This window comes from Canis lupus, chromosome 12 (assembly GCF_048164855.1).
Source record: "Canis lupus baileyi chromosome 12, mCanLup2.hap1, whole genome shotgun sequence".
Taxonomy (NCBI): Eukaryota; Metazoa; Chordata; class Mammalia; order Carnivora; family Canidae; genus Canis; species Canis lupus.
Window position 1 is genome coordinate 21,403,922 of NC_132849.1, and position 17,574 is coordinate 21,421,495.

The 17,574-nt window shown below is 36.8% G+C and overlaps 1 protein-coding gene across 9 annotated transcripts in view; it reads left to right on the forward strand.

The window, feature by feature from the left end:
* CTNNA2 (catenin alpha 2) overlaps positions 1-17,574 on the forward strand; it is a 1,079,777-nt gene that overhangs the window by 979,725 nt on the left and 82,478 nt on the right. For all 9 annotated transcript variants that reach the window (XM_072769992.1, XM_072769991.1, XM_072769993.1 and 6 more), the window contains one exon: positions 11,353-11,504. In XM_072769992.1, coding sequence (XP_072626093.1) covers positions 11,353-11,504 — 152 coding nt within the window. The remainder of the gene's footprint in view (positions 1-11,352; positions 11,505-17,574) is intronic.

A 17,574-nucleotide genomic window follows, 5' to 3' on the forward strand; every position in this document is an offset into this window, starting at 1 on the left:
GAGATGATACAACTTGAGAAAGTAAAAGATGCATTTTTAGGCTAATAATAAACCTCTAACGTGGAAGTGGAAATGGGATGAAGTGGATATAGAAAGGCCAATGATAACACAATTCATGGGCCATAAGTTTGGAGCAACATAGTGGAACAAATAGCACTTTTCTAGTGCCTGTTTGTCAAAGTAAAACCAAAAGGAAGGATCTTCATTTAATTCTGTGTGAGTCACATAATGGGTTTAGAATCCTAGGGACTGCAAACACCATGGTACTTCTTTGTCACTTGACAGGCATCTGGGGCATCCGTGGCAGGAGGGCCTGTGAATTCTATGTAGCAGGGCTAGTATTGGTGTCCTTAGGAATTGGTGGCCAGGATATATTAATTTTGTACAACTGAGGCAGTGGGGTGTTCCCTTCACCCAGATTCTCTGCCACATCAGTAATAGTTATTTGAATCCTAGAGAAGAATTGCTGACATGTGATATGTCATTTGAATAGCCCAGAAACAGTTTGATTTGGAAAAATGGGAAACTTTGCTTGTGGCTGGAAGACCTGGCATAACAGAAGGACATAAAAAGTCAAGTTCTGTTTATTCTTGTCACCTCCAAAATTAATCTCCTCACCTGGTTTGCCTTTCTGTATTTTACCTGTTCCCCAGCACTAGCTGGATTCCTCCTTGTCAGTGAATTCCTCCCTAGCCACACCAGGCAATCCCACTTCTCTGTACTCTCACTCCTCCCATTATCTGTGTTATAAGGCACCTACCACATTCTCCGCTGTGTTGAAAGCTCCGTTTGCCCATTTGTCTCTTAATGTCACTATCTGCCTGTCTGCCTTTCTGTCTAGATAAATGCATGTATGTATTGCTTCCTAATTAAACGTTAACCCCTTGAGAACTAAGACCACCTGTAATCTTCCAGGCTGATTATAATTGAAGCTCCAAAATGTTTAACATAAATGAAAAATCTAACTAACACGGTATACCATCTTATTTGAGAGGTTATATCCTTTTAAAAAATTATATGCTTAATGATCAAGGTCAGAATCTTAGCAGTCATTTTATAACATCTTAATCCTTTAACTCTCACTAATGCCAAATTGAATTGTAGTTACCAAGTTTGGTCTTCACAGACACTATAAACTCCATAAAGCACCGTGTTCAATTCTTTATTCATTCCTTAAGTTTCAGAATTAAATGTGCCATTCTTTCCTTTTAACTTATAAACCATTTGTGATTATTTTTGAAACACTTATCTTAAAATATAAGAACTGTCCAAGCAAGCATTTCTTTCCCAAGGGAAAGGAACTTGTGTCTAGACAAGAGCAGATGGATGCTCCCTGATTCTCTTAGGGTAGTTATCATGAATGAAATTTAGAGTTTTTTTCCCCTCTTCTTCTAGGCAGTTCTTTTTCATCTTTCATCAAACAATTCAGCTCATGGGTTATGTATGGCCTTCTGGAGCTTGAATTTGATTTTGATGTTTGAAATGTACATTATCATTTTCTAAACATGAATTTATGAAAATGGCAGCCTTCAGGAACTCCCACAGAGGGAACAGATGACTGACTCTGACGAAAGAAAGTCCAAGAATACACACAGGATGGGGGGAAAAATACACATAGGATGGAAGAATTAGGACTAGCTGGAATGATGCTGAGGGTTGTCTGGAAAGTAGAAACAGCTGACAAATAGTCACCAGGGAATAAGAAGCAGCTTAAACTGGGCTTCCTCTTTACTCCCACTTTCTAGTGTTCAACATCTTCTAACCTAATTAGGAGTCATCAGGATAAATCATGGTAAGTGTATCGCTGGTCTGGACAAGATAAAATTTAAATTTAAAGAGTATTTAAACATTTTTTGTACTATTCCTTCTACCACATTTCAAAAGGTTTTAAAAGGATACTTCACTCTAAATTCAATTAATCAACTAACATAAGTTTGATATAGGAGGGAAATACTTTCACAAGAATATTAGATTAAGTTGGAGGGTTTTTTGGGGAGAAAATGAGGGAGAGAAATGAATTTTGATTTTTTTTCCAGTTATGAGCTTTATGATTTAAATCTCATAACTTTTAAAGCTCCCCTTTCCTCAGAGATCTGATGAGGTCATAATAGATACAATGTTTAACACTGGCCTTCTTGGCAATCAAGATAAAATGGAAAATTCTAGGAATGAGTATATCAAATCTTGTCCTGAGGGCAGATTTTATTAGGAAATTCACTATTAAGAATATAAAACCATCCAAAAGATGATGTTGTCCTGCCAAGGAGAGAGAAGGGCACTGAATCAGGGAAACTAAGTTTTCAAGATAAGTTGTATGAACTTCCCAATTAGAGAGTTTAGCACTAATTTGAGTATTATTTTCAGTTTATTTTGCTCTCAGAAAGCCCACTTTTTGGTGATGAGTCATGTAGTTGTGCCTCTATCCAAAAGCTGGATGATTTTTGCCTCCTCATAAACAAGGAAACAGGTATATGGATTAGTAGATACAGAGACTCATGTGAAGATGATAAGTATAAGAGCTATTTTATGAATGTGAATCTTATATGCTAGTTATGATGGTATCTTGCATATATTCCACTCTTTTCTGTGTCTTGAAGGCAAGATCATACTTGTTTTGTCACTGTATTCCCAGTAGATAAGTACTGCCTAGGTTTATATAAAAAACTATATACAAAATTTGTTGAGTGTATTATTTTTAAATCTTTTATAAAACCTAAAGGGAAGCTATCATCCCTCTTTTACACTTGAATAAACTGAGGTTCAAATTGGCTAACTTGTAAAAAAAAAAAAAATCAAATTTCAAGATTCATTTGCACATCTTCTTGGACCCAATAAATATAATAGAAACCTAGACCAGGGCACTGGGGGTTATTCTGTATGTTAGTAAATTGAACACCAATAAAAAAATAAATAAAAAAAAAAAAAAAAAAAAAAGAAACCTAGACCAAACATAGTTGTTACAATTGAACAGAAATTTTAGTATGTCCTGCTAACTATTTTTACTGATATTTCCACTTCTGGCATAGCACATTTGTTTAGGTACCTATTGCTATGTAACAAAGTATACCAAGGCTTAATGGATTAACATTATAAACATTTGGTATCTCATAGTTTCTGTGAACCAGGCCAGGTACTATTTAGCTGTGTACCATTGCCTCCAGATCTCTCAGAAGGATGCAATCTTCTTAAGGATCAATTGGCAAAAAAGCTACCTCTAAACTCACTCATGTGTTGTTGGAAAGCCTCAGTTCCTCATTTGTTGTTGGACTTGGGGCCTCAATACCTTATTCACTGTTGACCAGAGGCCCCTCCCTGTTACCTGTCCTAAAGACTTTTCCATAGATCAACTGTATATCATCAGAGTGATCAAGTGAGAGAGTAAGAAAAGGCAAGCAAAATAGGAAGCCAGCATCTTCTTGTAACCTACTCTCAGAAATGACATCCCATCCTCCTTGCTATATTTTATTGGTTAGGAGCAAGTCACTAGTCTCAGCCCATGTCCAAAGTGAGAGGATCACACAGTGGCATGAATACCAGGAAAAGAGGGATCATTGGGGCCCATCTCAGAAGCTGTCACATACGTAATTGCAAATGCATAAAGCAGGGATGGACAATATGGTTGATGACTAACATAATTAGACATGTAGACAAATCCCACAACATGAACTTCATAGGGACATATCTAACTTCTGGCATAGTGTACCTATTTGCTTATATAATGGCTTCTAGAAAACAAAAGTTCCACTGAATCAACATAGAGCTATGCAGTATATGACCAGGAGTGGGAGTGGCAGGAGAACAGTGGAGCTACATACTGGAGAAAGGAAGGCCAAGATTGGCTCAAGGTGATTGGAGAAGAGATTTGGAGCAGAGGACAGATCTGAGAAGCTGTACAGAACCTGAAGCTAGTGTATAATTCAAAGATAACAATGTGCATGTCAAAGAGAAAGAAAAAAAATACCTCACTAGCAAAAAATTTCCTCACTAGGAAGAATTTTATTTGACTTAGGTTCTGATACTCAAACATTAATCCCCCCTCCCTCTCCCCCTTCCTCCCTCCCTCTCCCTCTCCCACCCCCCCATAACTAACTAACTAACTAACTAACTAAATCTTTTTTTTTTTCCCTAAAAAAAGTGAAAGGTCTAGATAACTCAGGAAACCCTATCCAAGTGCTTGAACAAAATTCTGGTCATTCATGTATCTTGAAGGAAAGCATCTATGTCTAATAGGAGTATATGCTTCTGTAAATACTTAGAGAAATGAAACAGCCATTATTCATGAGGTAGATGTATGGATACATTTGATTATCAAGCAGGTCAAAAAAAGATTCTAAGTTCAGAATTTTGAAAGATCCCTGTGTGTGTGTGTGGGGGGGAGAACTTAGAATGCCCTCTAATAACTTAATTAATTACCATGATATTCTTTACTAAAGCTACCGAACCAGTATAAAATGGTGGCTGGCTTCATTGGTTTGTCCTTAGTTATTTTTGAGTGGTGCCAAAGCTACAAAAGTGTCGTCACAGCTTCAGTTTGCATTGGACTTTTCTTCTCCACTGAGTATGACTTGGAGCTTCAGACTCTGATGGTCTCCTCACTAAATAATTATACTTCACAGATGTGCTGAACTGTCAAGATACACCCAGGGCCTTTTAAATGCCAGTCACTCTTTCATTTAGGCAAATTTAGGCCCCCAGTGGTTTAGATCTACTCCCCTATATACTCTCTTCTCCTATTACTGAACATCTAATTGGGGGCCACTTGAATAAAATCTCTTAGCAGTGTTTGATAAAAACCATTTTGGGGAAAGGATGCCTAATATATAGAAAGCACTTGAAACAGTACTTTCCTGCTATAGGGGGATACTGATCTTGCTGCCAGAAAGTCTCTCCAAAATAATATCTTCTGACCCCAGTTATTCTGATAATTTTTAATTCTCTGACTCCAACTGTTAAAATGGAGGCATAGTAACTATTTGTTATTGGCAGGACAGTGGGGGGATATCATGTATTCCTCCATTGGAGTTGGCCAAAATTCCAACCCACTTTGGATGTTTTATTTTCTCTCTAGATTTTTTCAAGTGTTCTCATTCTTTTTACTTTATATTTACATGTATTAGACTGGCTTTTCTCTAGAGCAAAGGGCCCTTGTTGACTTTCTCTTCTCTTCCCTTGACAATGAAGTTTGGGCAAAGAATACAAGATTGGGCAAGGAATACTCACAAGATTGTGTTGGCTAACCACACCACAATTGAGTGATCCATATGCATGCAGATTTCCTAATTTGGCTCTGGTGAATTACTCAAGGATACACTAATGAATCCTCTCCTTCCTTGGTGGTGATGTTCCTACTCAAGCAGTCCTGAAAGATTCTGAGCTCAGGTTTCTGAAAGGACCCTAAAGATCAAACCTAGATGCCCGTTAATAACTTGGTTAATGACTCATGAAATGATTTAATAAAATTACTGAACTAATAGGAAATGATGGGTAGAAAGAGGCTTAGTATGTGATATGTGATACTGCTTTTTTGGTCTCTGAAATACTGAATAGTGAGTTGTTCTTTACATTCTATTCTTTCACTTCTCATCCTTTTCCCACTTGGATAGATTAGCTGTGCCAGAAGCATGATATGGGCCTAAGACGCAAAGAAGAAGAACGAGCTGGTCTCTTTCTAAAAGTGATTCCTAATATAAAACAGTTGACTTACAGATGTGTCAAACAATTTAATACATTATACTAAGTACTATAATGGTTCATACGTGACTAGGAGGCTAGAAAATGATAGAGAACAGACAATTTTGTCAATTAAGGACGTTTAACAATGGCAGTTAATTCTAAATAAGATACCAGAGATTGAAGAGGAATTTGCCTGGGCCAAAGAAAAAGAGATTTATTTTATTTTATTAAGATTCTATTTATTTATTCATGAGAGAGACAAAGAGGCAGAGACATAGGCAGAGGGAGACATAGGTTCCCCGCAGGGAACCTGATGTGGGACTCCATCCCAGGACCCCAGGATCATGACCGGAGCCAAAGGCAGATGTTCAACCATCTGAGCCACCCAGGTGCCCGAGAGAAATATTTTAGTATGAGAATAAATTCATCATGGGCATGTTGATGTGACATGGCATGTTTCCATATCATCTTTGAATACATTAAATCGGTCTAATTGAAACATTTAAATATATGTAGGAATAGGTGGAAAGACACAGATAAGAAACCATAGGCAGATGTCTGATGTTTGTATCTTGTAAAGATTTTAGAGTCCCTCTATATTAAAAGGAATCATCAGAGTGTTTAAAGTTAGTTGTGGACTTTTTAGATGTTTACTCAAGGGCAGTGGAGTTAGTTGGCTGTATATTTCCATTACCTCTAGTTAACCTTGTATTTTGCTCTTATGGTTGTCAGCAGTCCTATTTGCATCTATTGTACAACTTCTTGTTCATTTCCTGATTCACCCTGTGCTCTGAAACGTCACCTCCAATGTCTCTCTGGAGGATTCAGTCTAGATCTTTCTCACCTTTGTTTTAGGATCTCAATAGACACTAGAATCAGGTGACCTTGATTTTTATATGCATGCTGAACTGTGATTTCATTACTCTTGGAATGTCATCATTCTGTGGCCTAGTGTGCACTCTGCATGCAAAAGTATAGCAAGAACTTATAAGCTTATTTCCAACTTTGATCACACTTTCAGGATATGAGCCATTAAGAGCAATTCAGTATTTCTGATAAATAGCAGTAAAGTGGTATCTACATTTTTGAATGTAATTTAGAAACTAGAAAGAAATTTCTATTTTTATAATCCCATATCAAAACCCTGTTAATATATAATGTGTGAATCAGAAAGGCAATACTCTGTTTCATCCTAATTAGTGGGAAGTAGAAGCAGCATCATACTTGAAGTGGTTTCAGACTTTTTCTATCTCAGAATTACTTTTGGGATATTGATTTTTTTAAGACCTTACCAGAGGCATTAGAAGAATTCATAGTTTAACATCTTAGGTCCTGTCAAGTTGGATCATTTTTCTATGAACTTTTATTTTTCTGTCTTATCGCTTTAAAAAACAAAACAAGATAAAACTAAAACAGCAAAGAGAACAGCAGCATGGAGAGCAAAGGTATATTGGTTAAAGAGTGGTAGCAGTTGACCAAGACCTATATAAATAAGTATTGAATGTGTTTAAGAACAGAGCATGGAGAAAGATTTTCTTAAGGGTCAGACCTAGAAAAACCACTGACTTGAGGTATGAGAAATGAATGTCTTGTCAGTTAAAGTAAATAAGATAAAATTTAATTAGTTCAAGTTGTGGGTTTTACCAGGTTGAGGAATATAATAAGATCATTGGAATATTAAGGATAAATTGAACTCTGAGACCCCATTTCTACGTAAGGATTCTGTACCTCTTCTCCTATCATTTTTCCCCCTTACATAGGAGGTTGATGTTATGTTCTGTTCCAATCTTTTTACTAAAGAACATTGTTTTTTCTACTTCTTTTGACAATGCTATATCCACAGCAGTGTTGCCACGTCCTCAATTCCCCTAGAGAGATTCTGTACTCCATGTTGGAGCAAACGGAATACCTTTCTCCAATCTTGGGGTTTTATAGCAGTTCTGGGCATGTTTTGGGCCCCAGAGCATCCCTTATAAAAGTGGTCCCTTTTTAGAGTAGATTTTAGCTTTCCTCTCTCTCCCTTGGGCACAGAATCAGACCAAGAAGCTGGTGGAGAAAGATAGCATGACACCTCCTACATTTTCCTCCTCCTCAGCTCTTCTTCAGGGCAATGTTGCATAAACAGAACAAAGCCCCACAACAACACTGATCGCCCTTTTATACTCCATCAAAGACCTGTATGGAAATAGAGGTGTGTGCCCAAGAGCCCAGGGTCTAGTGGGTAGCTATTACCTAACTCAACTTAAAAAAAAAAAAAAAAAGAAAAAAAAGAATGATTGATTGATTGATTTTGGGGCGGGGGGGTGGTGAGGGGAGGAGGAAGAGGGAGAGAAAGACTTCCCACTGAGCCGGAACATGAAGCAGGGCTTCATCTCACAACCCTGAGATCATGACCTGAGCCGAAGTCAAGAGCTGGATGTTCAACCAAGTCCCCCAGGCATCCCTACCAAACTCTGTTCTGCAATGGACAGTTATTAATTAAAGTCGAATAGTAGGCATTTGATCAGTCACAATATCTGAGGGACTTCCTCACATAATACTGTTGATCAAAGTGGTTTCTATTGCATTCTGGTCCATGAGCTAGAACTTTATTTTTTCAGAGCCTTATTCTATAAAAAGTACAGCCTTGAGCATAATATGTTGATCTTTTAAAAATATTTGAATCATAAGAAGATTCAAAGTAAAAGAAAAAAGATTCAAAGTTATAGAACTAAGACCCTGCTTCTACCCTGAGGTGTCACAAATATTAACATTTTACAATATCAGATTCATATTATTATTTTCCTAAGAATTAAGATATTTCAAGCCACCTCTACTTGATCTCATGACCCTCCATTCCCCTCAAAGACATTTCCTATACTTAAGGTGGTATACATCCTCTCAGAGCATGTGTAATAAAGTTTATTTATGTTTAAATTATGCACAGTATTCTTTTGTGAATTTTTCAATTTCTCACAAATAATATCTCTTTTCAGTTTCATTTTCCCAGTCAGCATTTTGACTTTAGGAGCTTACTCACCTGACTATGTTGGCTGTCTCCTGACTTACATCCCAAAGTCCATTTGGTTCCATTTCGATGTACTGCCCATGATCTTGGAGTGAACAGCTTACCGTGTCTCCCCAGTGTCCCACTTAGTGGAGTCTACAGCCCTGAGATAGTGCCAGTTGGAAGGGATTAAAGCTGTCACTTTTATCCCTAGGTTTAATATAACTCTTATCAATTCTTGGAATATTCAACCTCTTAAGAAACAACTATAACCATAGGGACAAAAAGATGTTCCTGTGACTCCAGTGTATACATCCCTCCTCATCAGTAACTCTTTAGAAGATACCCTAGAGGGGCACCTGGGTGGCTTTGTGGTTGAGTGTCTGCCTTTGGCTCAGGTCATGATCCCAGGGTCCTGGAATCGAGTTCCGCATCAAGCTCCTCACAGGGAGCCTGCTTCTCCCTCTGCCTTTGTTCCCGCCTCTCTCTGCGTGTCTCGTGAATAAATAAATAAAATTTTAAAACAAGAAGGTGACCTAGAAAATGTCTCAGCTTACTGGTTGGGACTGGAAGGCTTTATTTCATTTGATTTTGTCCAGGTGTTTGTCGGAATGATGTGTGCCCACTTGACTCCTATCTACATTAGGAGGGTTCCCTTTTTTCCACATGCTCTGTAACATGGGTGTTATTACACTTTCATTTGTTTGCCCATTCCTAGAGGTATGAAATGATCTCCCACTGTTTACACTATAAGTTTTTCAATTATTAGTGAAGTAAAGTGTCATGTATTAATAACATGGGGTTTAGTGTTTTGTGAATACCTGTTCTGCTCCATGGTCTATTTTTTTAGTTTTTGTCTTATTCATTTGTAGGCATAGTTATTTTGTTTACACGGAGGAGTACCAATTATCAGTAAATCAATAGGGACAAAACATCAGGCAGCTCGCTGCTACTGATGATACCATGTAAATATGTAAAATTGTTGATGGTCATGATGGCAGCTTAGACATCAAATAGAATGAAATTAATATTCAGAATCTTCACTTTAGGAAGGGAAGGGAATTTGTAATTGGTTTTAAGAAGGGTACTCAAGGGAAAATGCCAAATACATGTAACAGTATTTTCATGTCTAGGGAGGTCAATTTCAATGATCTATATTATTTAGTCATGTAAAACAGCTTATTCCCAATACCAATGGAAAGCTGAAGTGGCTTTTAATGTGGTATTTAGAAGTACATTTTTATTTGATTTTTCCAGCAGTACAACTCAATGTCCATCAAATTCCCTTTATGTAAAGCATTTCAAAGGCACAAATGAAAAATTCAAATGATATAGAGAACCAATCATAGTCATTCACTCACAGAAGTAAATTCACCCCATGCATGCTTTGGTTTTGATCATTTCTATTGAAAGAATGGCTACTCTGTTTTCCTGTAACTCTCCTCTTTTTTTTTAAGTATACTTTTTAACGTTTGACTTTTCCTAGTAGAAGTACATTTTTCTAGAAAGGTTTTATCCTGAATACTTTGACCCTAGAAAGTAAAGCAATTTAGCAGAGTTTCTCACACTAGGGATTAAAATAGATGTTAAAGTATCCACAGAGGATGAAAATGAGTATAAAGATGAATCAGGCATGAAAGTTCAGAAATGGAAAATAGATGAATGATGTTTCTATTTTATTGTCCTTGTAAATAAAATGAATTGTGCTTTTGGCTTTCATTCGCCATATAAATTGATTGTTACAAGATAAAATCTGAGAAAATTGAATTATAATTTTTGAGAATCCGTGAATCAGCAGCATTTTTTAAGTAGCCAGTGGAAGTGTTCCAGACATTCCACTGAATTTACTTTCCACAAACCTCCATTATGTATGTAGGTATCTTGTTTTAAAGAAAGAGGTGCTTAACATTTTAGGAGTTTATAAATGCATCTTTTTTCACATCAAAATGGTCCTGGTAAAATGAAATAAAACTGAATTCAGTTATGATCCCAATGGTCTCTAACCCTAGGCTTTGTGCTAGAGTTCCCTGGGATTCCCTTTCCCCTCTTTTATGGTCCTTCTATGAGCCTTCCTCTACTGCCATCCTCCTTCCTCCAATCTCAAGTCCTGTCTTGACAAAAGTGGAATACACTGGATTACTTCATTCACAGGTTACTATGAAGTCATATAGGTTAAGATCTATTACTCATTACCTATGACTTTAGCATATGATATTAATTAAATATTTATCAAGGCTTTTTGAGGGCCAAATACCATCCAATAAATATGTATGTATTATCTCATTGAAACTTAAGATAGGATCTTATATTTTATAGACAAAGAAGCAGGTTTAGAAGGAGTTAAGAAAACTTGGCCAAAGTTTCACAGCTAGTAATCAGCAGAAGTGAAATTCAACTCAGGTTAGAATAACACGAAATATGTATGTATATACACTATGCCACACAATCCTGAACAGGTTTCAAAACTTTGCTGTTACATATCCTCACCATTCATGGAGTAATGGCGTGCTTCCTCTGCTGAAGGTAAGTGGTAGAAGACCACTGAATTGAGTCCACCCCAAACTGGACAGGTAGACACACAGTTCCACTGAACTACTGGAATACTTGGAGTGTGCCACCTTCCCCAAGGGCTGGAACAGGGAGCATGAGAGAAAGATCACCTAATCCATTGTTTCTCACTTTGTTTAATGCAGTGATGCCACGCTTTGCCGAGCAAGTAGAGGTTGCCATTGAAGCCCTGAGTGCCAATGTCCCTCAACCATTTGAAGAGAATGAGTTCATTGATGCCTCTCGCCTGGTATATGATGGTGTTCGAGACATCAGAAAAGCTGTGCTGATGATCAGGGTATGTAAGGCCTCTATAGTTTGGAGCTGATAGAGCTTCTGGTATGGACCCCAAAGAATTTACTTTTGTTTTTTAATTACTTAGTTTAACTTGTTAAGCTGTTTGGTTCCTCATTTAGCCAGACAAGGGGGACTAGTGATCCCAACAAGCCTACATTCACACTGAATAACCTGAAGAGTGATTCCCTGCTTATTTCTTGCATGCATTGTTCTCTAAATTTGATACTAACTTTCAAGTGCCCCCTGCTATTATCCATGTGCTCCTTTGGGTAACATTATTTTCCTATCAGGATCAGAAAAGCCATGGGGTGGTAAGAAAGGAAGGTTACGCAGCTTAGCAGTATCAATAATAATAATGATGATGTGATACATAGTTACATATCTTTGTAACATATAAATAAAGCTATATAACTTTGCAGCAACCCTCCCTTCACTCACCCTACTATCTTTCCAATTTCAGTCTTAGCGGTGAGTCTTCTAAAGGATTGCCCAAGTAATTATATAGAGATGTAGACTAGAATAGTACATGTAAGACAGTAGGTTATAATTCAACATAAGTATCATTTGCAGCTTGCTTTGTTCACCCATAATATATCTTCATTTATTTATATTATTAAGACACATAGCTCACCTCGTTCCATTTAACCACATAACATTTCATTGTAAGATGAGATTTTTTTCCTCCTTACCTTACCAACAATTTGGCATGGTTTTCAAATAATTTTTTTACCCATAGAACTCTTTCTTAAAGTAAACTTAAATATTCAAAAGCATAATTGATGATACAAATACATTTGTGGCTATTATTTATGACTGAAGCAGAGATGGGGCTTCTGCAGTGCCAATCATAAGAACATGAGAACATGTTGTCTTCTAGCAATATAATGTAAGCCGTGATTGTAGTTGTAAATTTTTTAGTGGACACATTGGAAAAAGAAAAGGAAACAGGTGAAATTAATTTTAATATATTTAACTTAATCAAATGTATCCAAAATGTTATCATTTTTGACAAATGTGGCATTAGCTACATTTAAAGTTCTCAGTAGTACATTGTAGCTCATGTCTACCATATTGGATGAGATAGCACTGGAGTGTATCCCCACATTGATCCTTCACAGTGTCTTTGAGGCTGCTCAATAAAACCATGAGGTATCTGCTGACTGCATTCTGAAACACTTTCTCTCAGGGTGATCATTGAACATCTAAACCAATGTACCCTCAAATACTGCAAAACAATAATAACCAAATGATATCTGTGGTATATTTTTCTTTCTGGACAATATAAACCTAGTCCTTTGAGTATTTCATCTATGCCATTAATTCTCCTACAAATCTTTGTATCTTTGAGGTCATTAAATCCATGAATGATCCTCTTCAACTGTGGTATCCAGAGTGCAACATGATGCTTCTATGGTGATCCGAGTTGGTGGAATAGAGTATCACCAGGAAGAGTCTCCCTTCCTTCTTTGTTTGATATCCATGCTTCCCTCCAGGGAATATTTCAATATTACCAAATTCCTTTACTTGAAAGCACAAAAAGTATCAGGATTTTGTCTTCAAATTCAGCTTGATTGTTTTCACATTAAATATGTCTGTCTTAAAAAAATAAATATGTCTGTCATAATAATTTCATGATCAGTTCAAAGTGTTCAGATCACTGCATAAGTTATGTCAGACAATTCTCATTATACTTAACTCTTTGAAGTTCAAATTTGGAATTTGGAGACTATCAGATGTATTTCCTGTTCTAACTTGCCCATTTTGGATCTGTCAGACTCTTACCATCTCGTAAGAGTTGGCTGAAACCTTCTTCAAATTTTCTCCAGCAAAAATATTGACCTCTTTTAACTATGTATAACTGTTTCTGCTTGTGATAGTATTTATTACATCATTCCCATTTATGTCTATTACCTTCTTTATTTTTTTTTTCTATTACCTTCTTTAGACTGAAATTTTAGAAAGCAAATTCTGTTTTTATTTTCCTTTCCCTGTGGTGCAGTGTCTGGCACAGTGGTTAAGTGTGTGTGTGTGTGTGTGTGTGTGTGTGTGTGTGTTGGAAACATACTTGGGAAGATAGGAAGTTGACAGAAAAACGATGAGAATTGGAGAAGAAAGAAAAAAAAAAGGTAGTCAGGCTTTTAAACCTGTAACAAATTAGATCATTTTTATCCATTATCTACTAACTTATGAAATACGGTAATAGACCATGAGAGTTATGTTTTCAAAGCATTTGACACTAAATCCCACTATAATCCTTAAGACATATTCCCTCTTTTGCCATTTTTCTGCTTTGTTAGCCTTCACATTTTTGTGACAATCATTCATCTGGGAGGCTGAGGAAGTTTCTAGCCATCACTCATTTATTCATTCATGAGCTGTAAAAAAACATAATTTTAGATGAAATGCCATATCTTTGTTACATGAAGTGTCATTCCTACATCTTGACATTTCAAGTGATTTGATCAGATAGATTTCACACCACTTAAAACTTAAGAGACAAATGTACAATATGTACAAATTGTGATTTTTAAAGTTCTCCATTCAGCACCCACATGGCTTTATATTATACTTAATTTCTTGGTTTGCTTTTTGAGTATAATGATTAAATCTACTTAATAGACTGCGCTAAGTTCGAAAGACAGACAGTGAGACAAGCAGAGTTATTTATTTCCCAGCAAACCTAGCCATGCCTCCTTCCCTCCCAAAGTATTGATTATACTTTGTAAAAATAAGAAATATTTTTCCTCAAAAAAATAAATGCAGAACAAACCCTGAAGGGTTAAGTTTTCCATTACCTTGCCTCACAGTGATCAATACATATTTAATGTGGTGTTGATATCCAGGCACTCCAGACAACCCTCTGAAGTAGACAAAACTTGTCCTTCCTGTATCCCAATCTCCCCTTTCAGGAGCCCACTTCTCCCTTGGAACAGGTCTACTCTGCCCCTCAGATGTGAAAGTATTGTTTGCTTCTTGCTGAGAATTGTCTTTTGTGATCTATCAGTTACAAAGGAATTTCATAACTACCCCAGCATAGTAATTCAAAAAATTAATAGACAAACCTGGCACACAACCATACAGTTGATTCTCATTTTTGCAGTAGTTCTATCCTATGACATTGCTGTGAATACTGAGTTACAGAATGCTGAAACACTCTTCCTGAGGGAACATCATTAGGTTCTTGTGAGCCTCTGGTTATGTTTTCATCCACTGATCAATATACAACTGTGTTTTATGCATGTTTTTGTTTAAAGACACTTTAATATATACTATTGATTCATTAACATTGAACTCACAGCCAATCTGACTATATAATTTATTCCTAAAAGAAGTTTATCTAACACATGCAGTTTCTCTGTAAAGGACATCACAACTTTCTTACACTTAGGGCACTAAACAACATTTCAGCACTGTACTTGGAAGCTGTTGTAAGCAGAGAAGTCACCAACAAAAGGCACCAAGATGCAAAAATATGTGCCACTAAATGAATGCAAAAAGGATACTTATTTACAGTATAAGACCTGAAACAAAAAGAAGATGAAGCTTCTGTACACATTGCATGGTATAGGTCCCAGCTGTTGGACCTCAGCTGGGAACACAAGGTTAGGTGACTCAAGTTTTTTTCCACGCTATATATGTCTGTGAAAAACGATACAGGCATTGATTTGGTGTGTAGGCACCAAAATTGTTAAATCGTTATTATCATAACAGTTAATTTGGTTGCACATGATACTTTTGAAAGAAGGTCAGGGAAACAGTAGGGCCTGATAAAAGTCTAAAGTTTTTTTTTTTTTTTTTTTTTTTATTCATGAGAGACAGAGAGAGAAACAGAGAGAGGCAGAGACACAGGCAGAGGGAGAAGCAGGCTCCATGCAGGGAGCCCGACGTGGGACTCAGTCCCGGGTCTCCAGGATCAGGCCCTGGACTGAAGGTGATGCTAAACCACTGGGCCACTGGCACTGCCCAAAAGTCTAAAGTTTAACTTGATAAATCCCAAACTGCCTAAAAGGGCTCTTGGAGCATTGTAAGATGTTTAAAATTTCAAGGGAAACACACAGATGTCTCTCAGATATTATGTGAAATAATAGCCAAAATTAGCTCACAGTTTAAACATTAGGTTGGTATATTCCTTTTAATAATATATTATATTTGTGAAGCTGGGTTTTGGGTGGTTGTTGTGAGAAAAAGAAGGTTCAATGAATGCTTGGTTGTATTCCAAGATTTGAGAAGTCATGCAATGTGTACCAGGCACTAAGATGTTAAGTCTAATCAACTTAATCCATTTTTGTGATCTTACTACTTAACACATCTGTTTGGTTTGTGGCTGTTTTTTTGTTTTGTTTTGTTTTTGTTTTTGTTTTGTTTTGTTTTTGTTGTTGTTTTTAGTTAAGAGGCATCTTGAAAAAATTACTGAGGCAGAGAGAATACTTGAAGCAGTAGAGTTTGGGAACCTACAACCTAAGTGTTTTTTGGTCATTGGCAGGCATGCTTGTTTTCCTGTCTCTACTTCAGTTTCCTTATCTGCAAATAAGGATAAATATTGCCTTGGCTATAGAGCACTAGCCTAGACCTGGCATTGAGTAGGTTCTTGAGAAATATTTTTCTTTTCTCATGCTGCTAGGATGAAGTTTCTTATTACAATCAATTAATGAAATAGAATTTGTTAAATAAATGAACAATATTATTAAAACTGAAGGGATTGGAGTTACTCATCAGAGCTAGAAATGAAGAACTGGAAAGGCTTTTGTGACAAAACTGATTTTCCTTTTGCAGATTGCTATTATCCAGTTAATTAACATGGTCCCATAAGAGTCCTAGTTTTGATTTCCTAACTCAAGTCATTAGAAATAATTTCATATAATTTTTCAGAAAAATTTGGTAATTCGATCTTGGTCATTTATTTATTATTTGTTGAATGCTTATTAGAAGCGTCACACTGTTGGATGGACTCTGAATGGAGAGGTGAACAAAACAGAAGTCTCTGTTTTCAGAAAATTTATATTCTTCTGGTGGGAGACAGAGAGTATAATAAGCAAAAATATAGAACATGCTGGACTGTGCCATGGAGAAAACCAAGGCAGTATACAGGGATAGAACACGAGGTGGGTATGAGTTTTATGAAGGATGGTCACTGATTAGGTAGCACTGGAGAATAGACTTGGAGAAGGAGGAGGAAACAAACCATAAAAATATTAGGAAAAATTGTGCTCCCAGCAGAGGGAAAGGAAGCCTAAAGACCCTGCTGAATCCGATGTGAGCCATTGACGTGTTCCAAGCTACTTAGCTCTTCAGGGATTACCAGCCTGACTCTCCTGGAGAGAGTAGAATATATGGAGAAAAAAACAGTAGCAAGGAGATCAATCTGGAAGCTTCCAGAATAATCCACGATAGAGATGCCAATGGCCAATCATTCTTGCCTGTGAGAGGATTTTGTTCTATATTGATTTTAGGAAAATGTAATTCCAGTATTTTGTTTGGGGAATCCTTCTTCTGGTGTCACCCAAACTATCCTGGTGCTTTCCCATGTCCTCATATTTCTGTTCCCAATGGAACTCTCATATAAATTTGAGCATTTCTTTTAAATGGCCCTTAATATATTTTTCATGTGTCTTGGTAAAACAACTCTAAAACCTGCAGTCTTTTCTCATTTTTCTTTACTCCAGAAGCTGTTGTAGAGAAGATTAAGCATTTGATTGGGAGCCAGAAGCAGGTAGATTGATTCTGTACTATAACTGATGTGTGGAGTGACCCTGAACAAGCACATGCTTTTCTTGAGCCTCTGTAATAGGCACAAGTTAATTTCCTAGAGGGGTGGGGGAGATTTTAGGCCAAATACTTTAATCATGCCATTTTACAAATAAAATCCACTTTTGCAATCTAATAGTTAGATAATAGACCTAGGAGACCAACTGTAGACCCCAAAGTGGTTTTTGATGGTTATAAGAAGCCTTCCCAGGGAGCACAGAAAGGCAAAATTGAGGCTTGACCCTCAGTTTCCAGCTTCCAATCCAGTGAATTATACATTTGTTGATTCTTTTTTACTCAATAAACACTACCTAATGATAACAAAT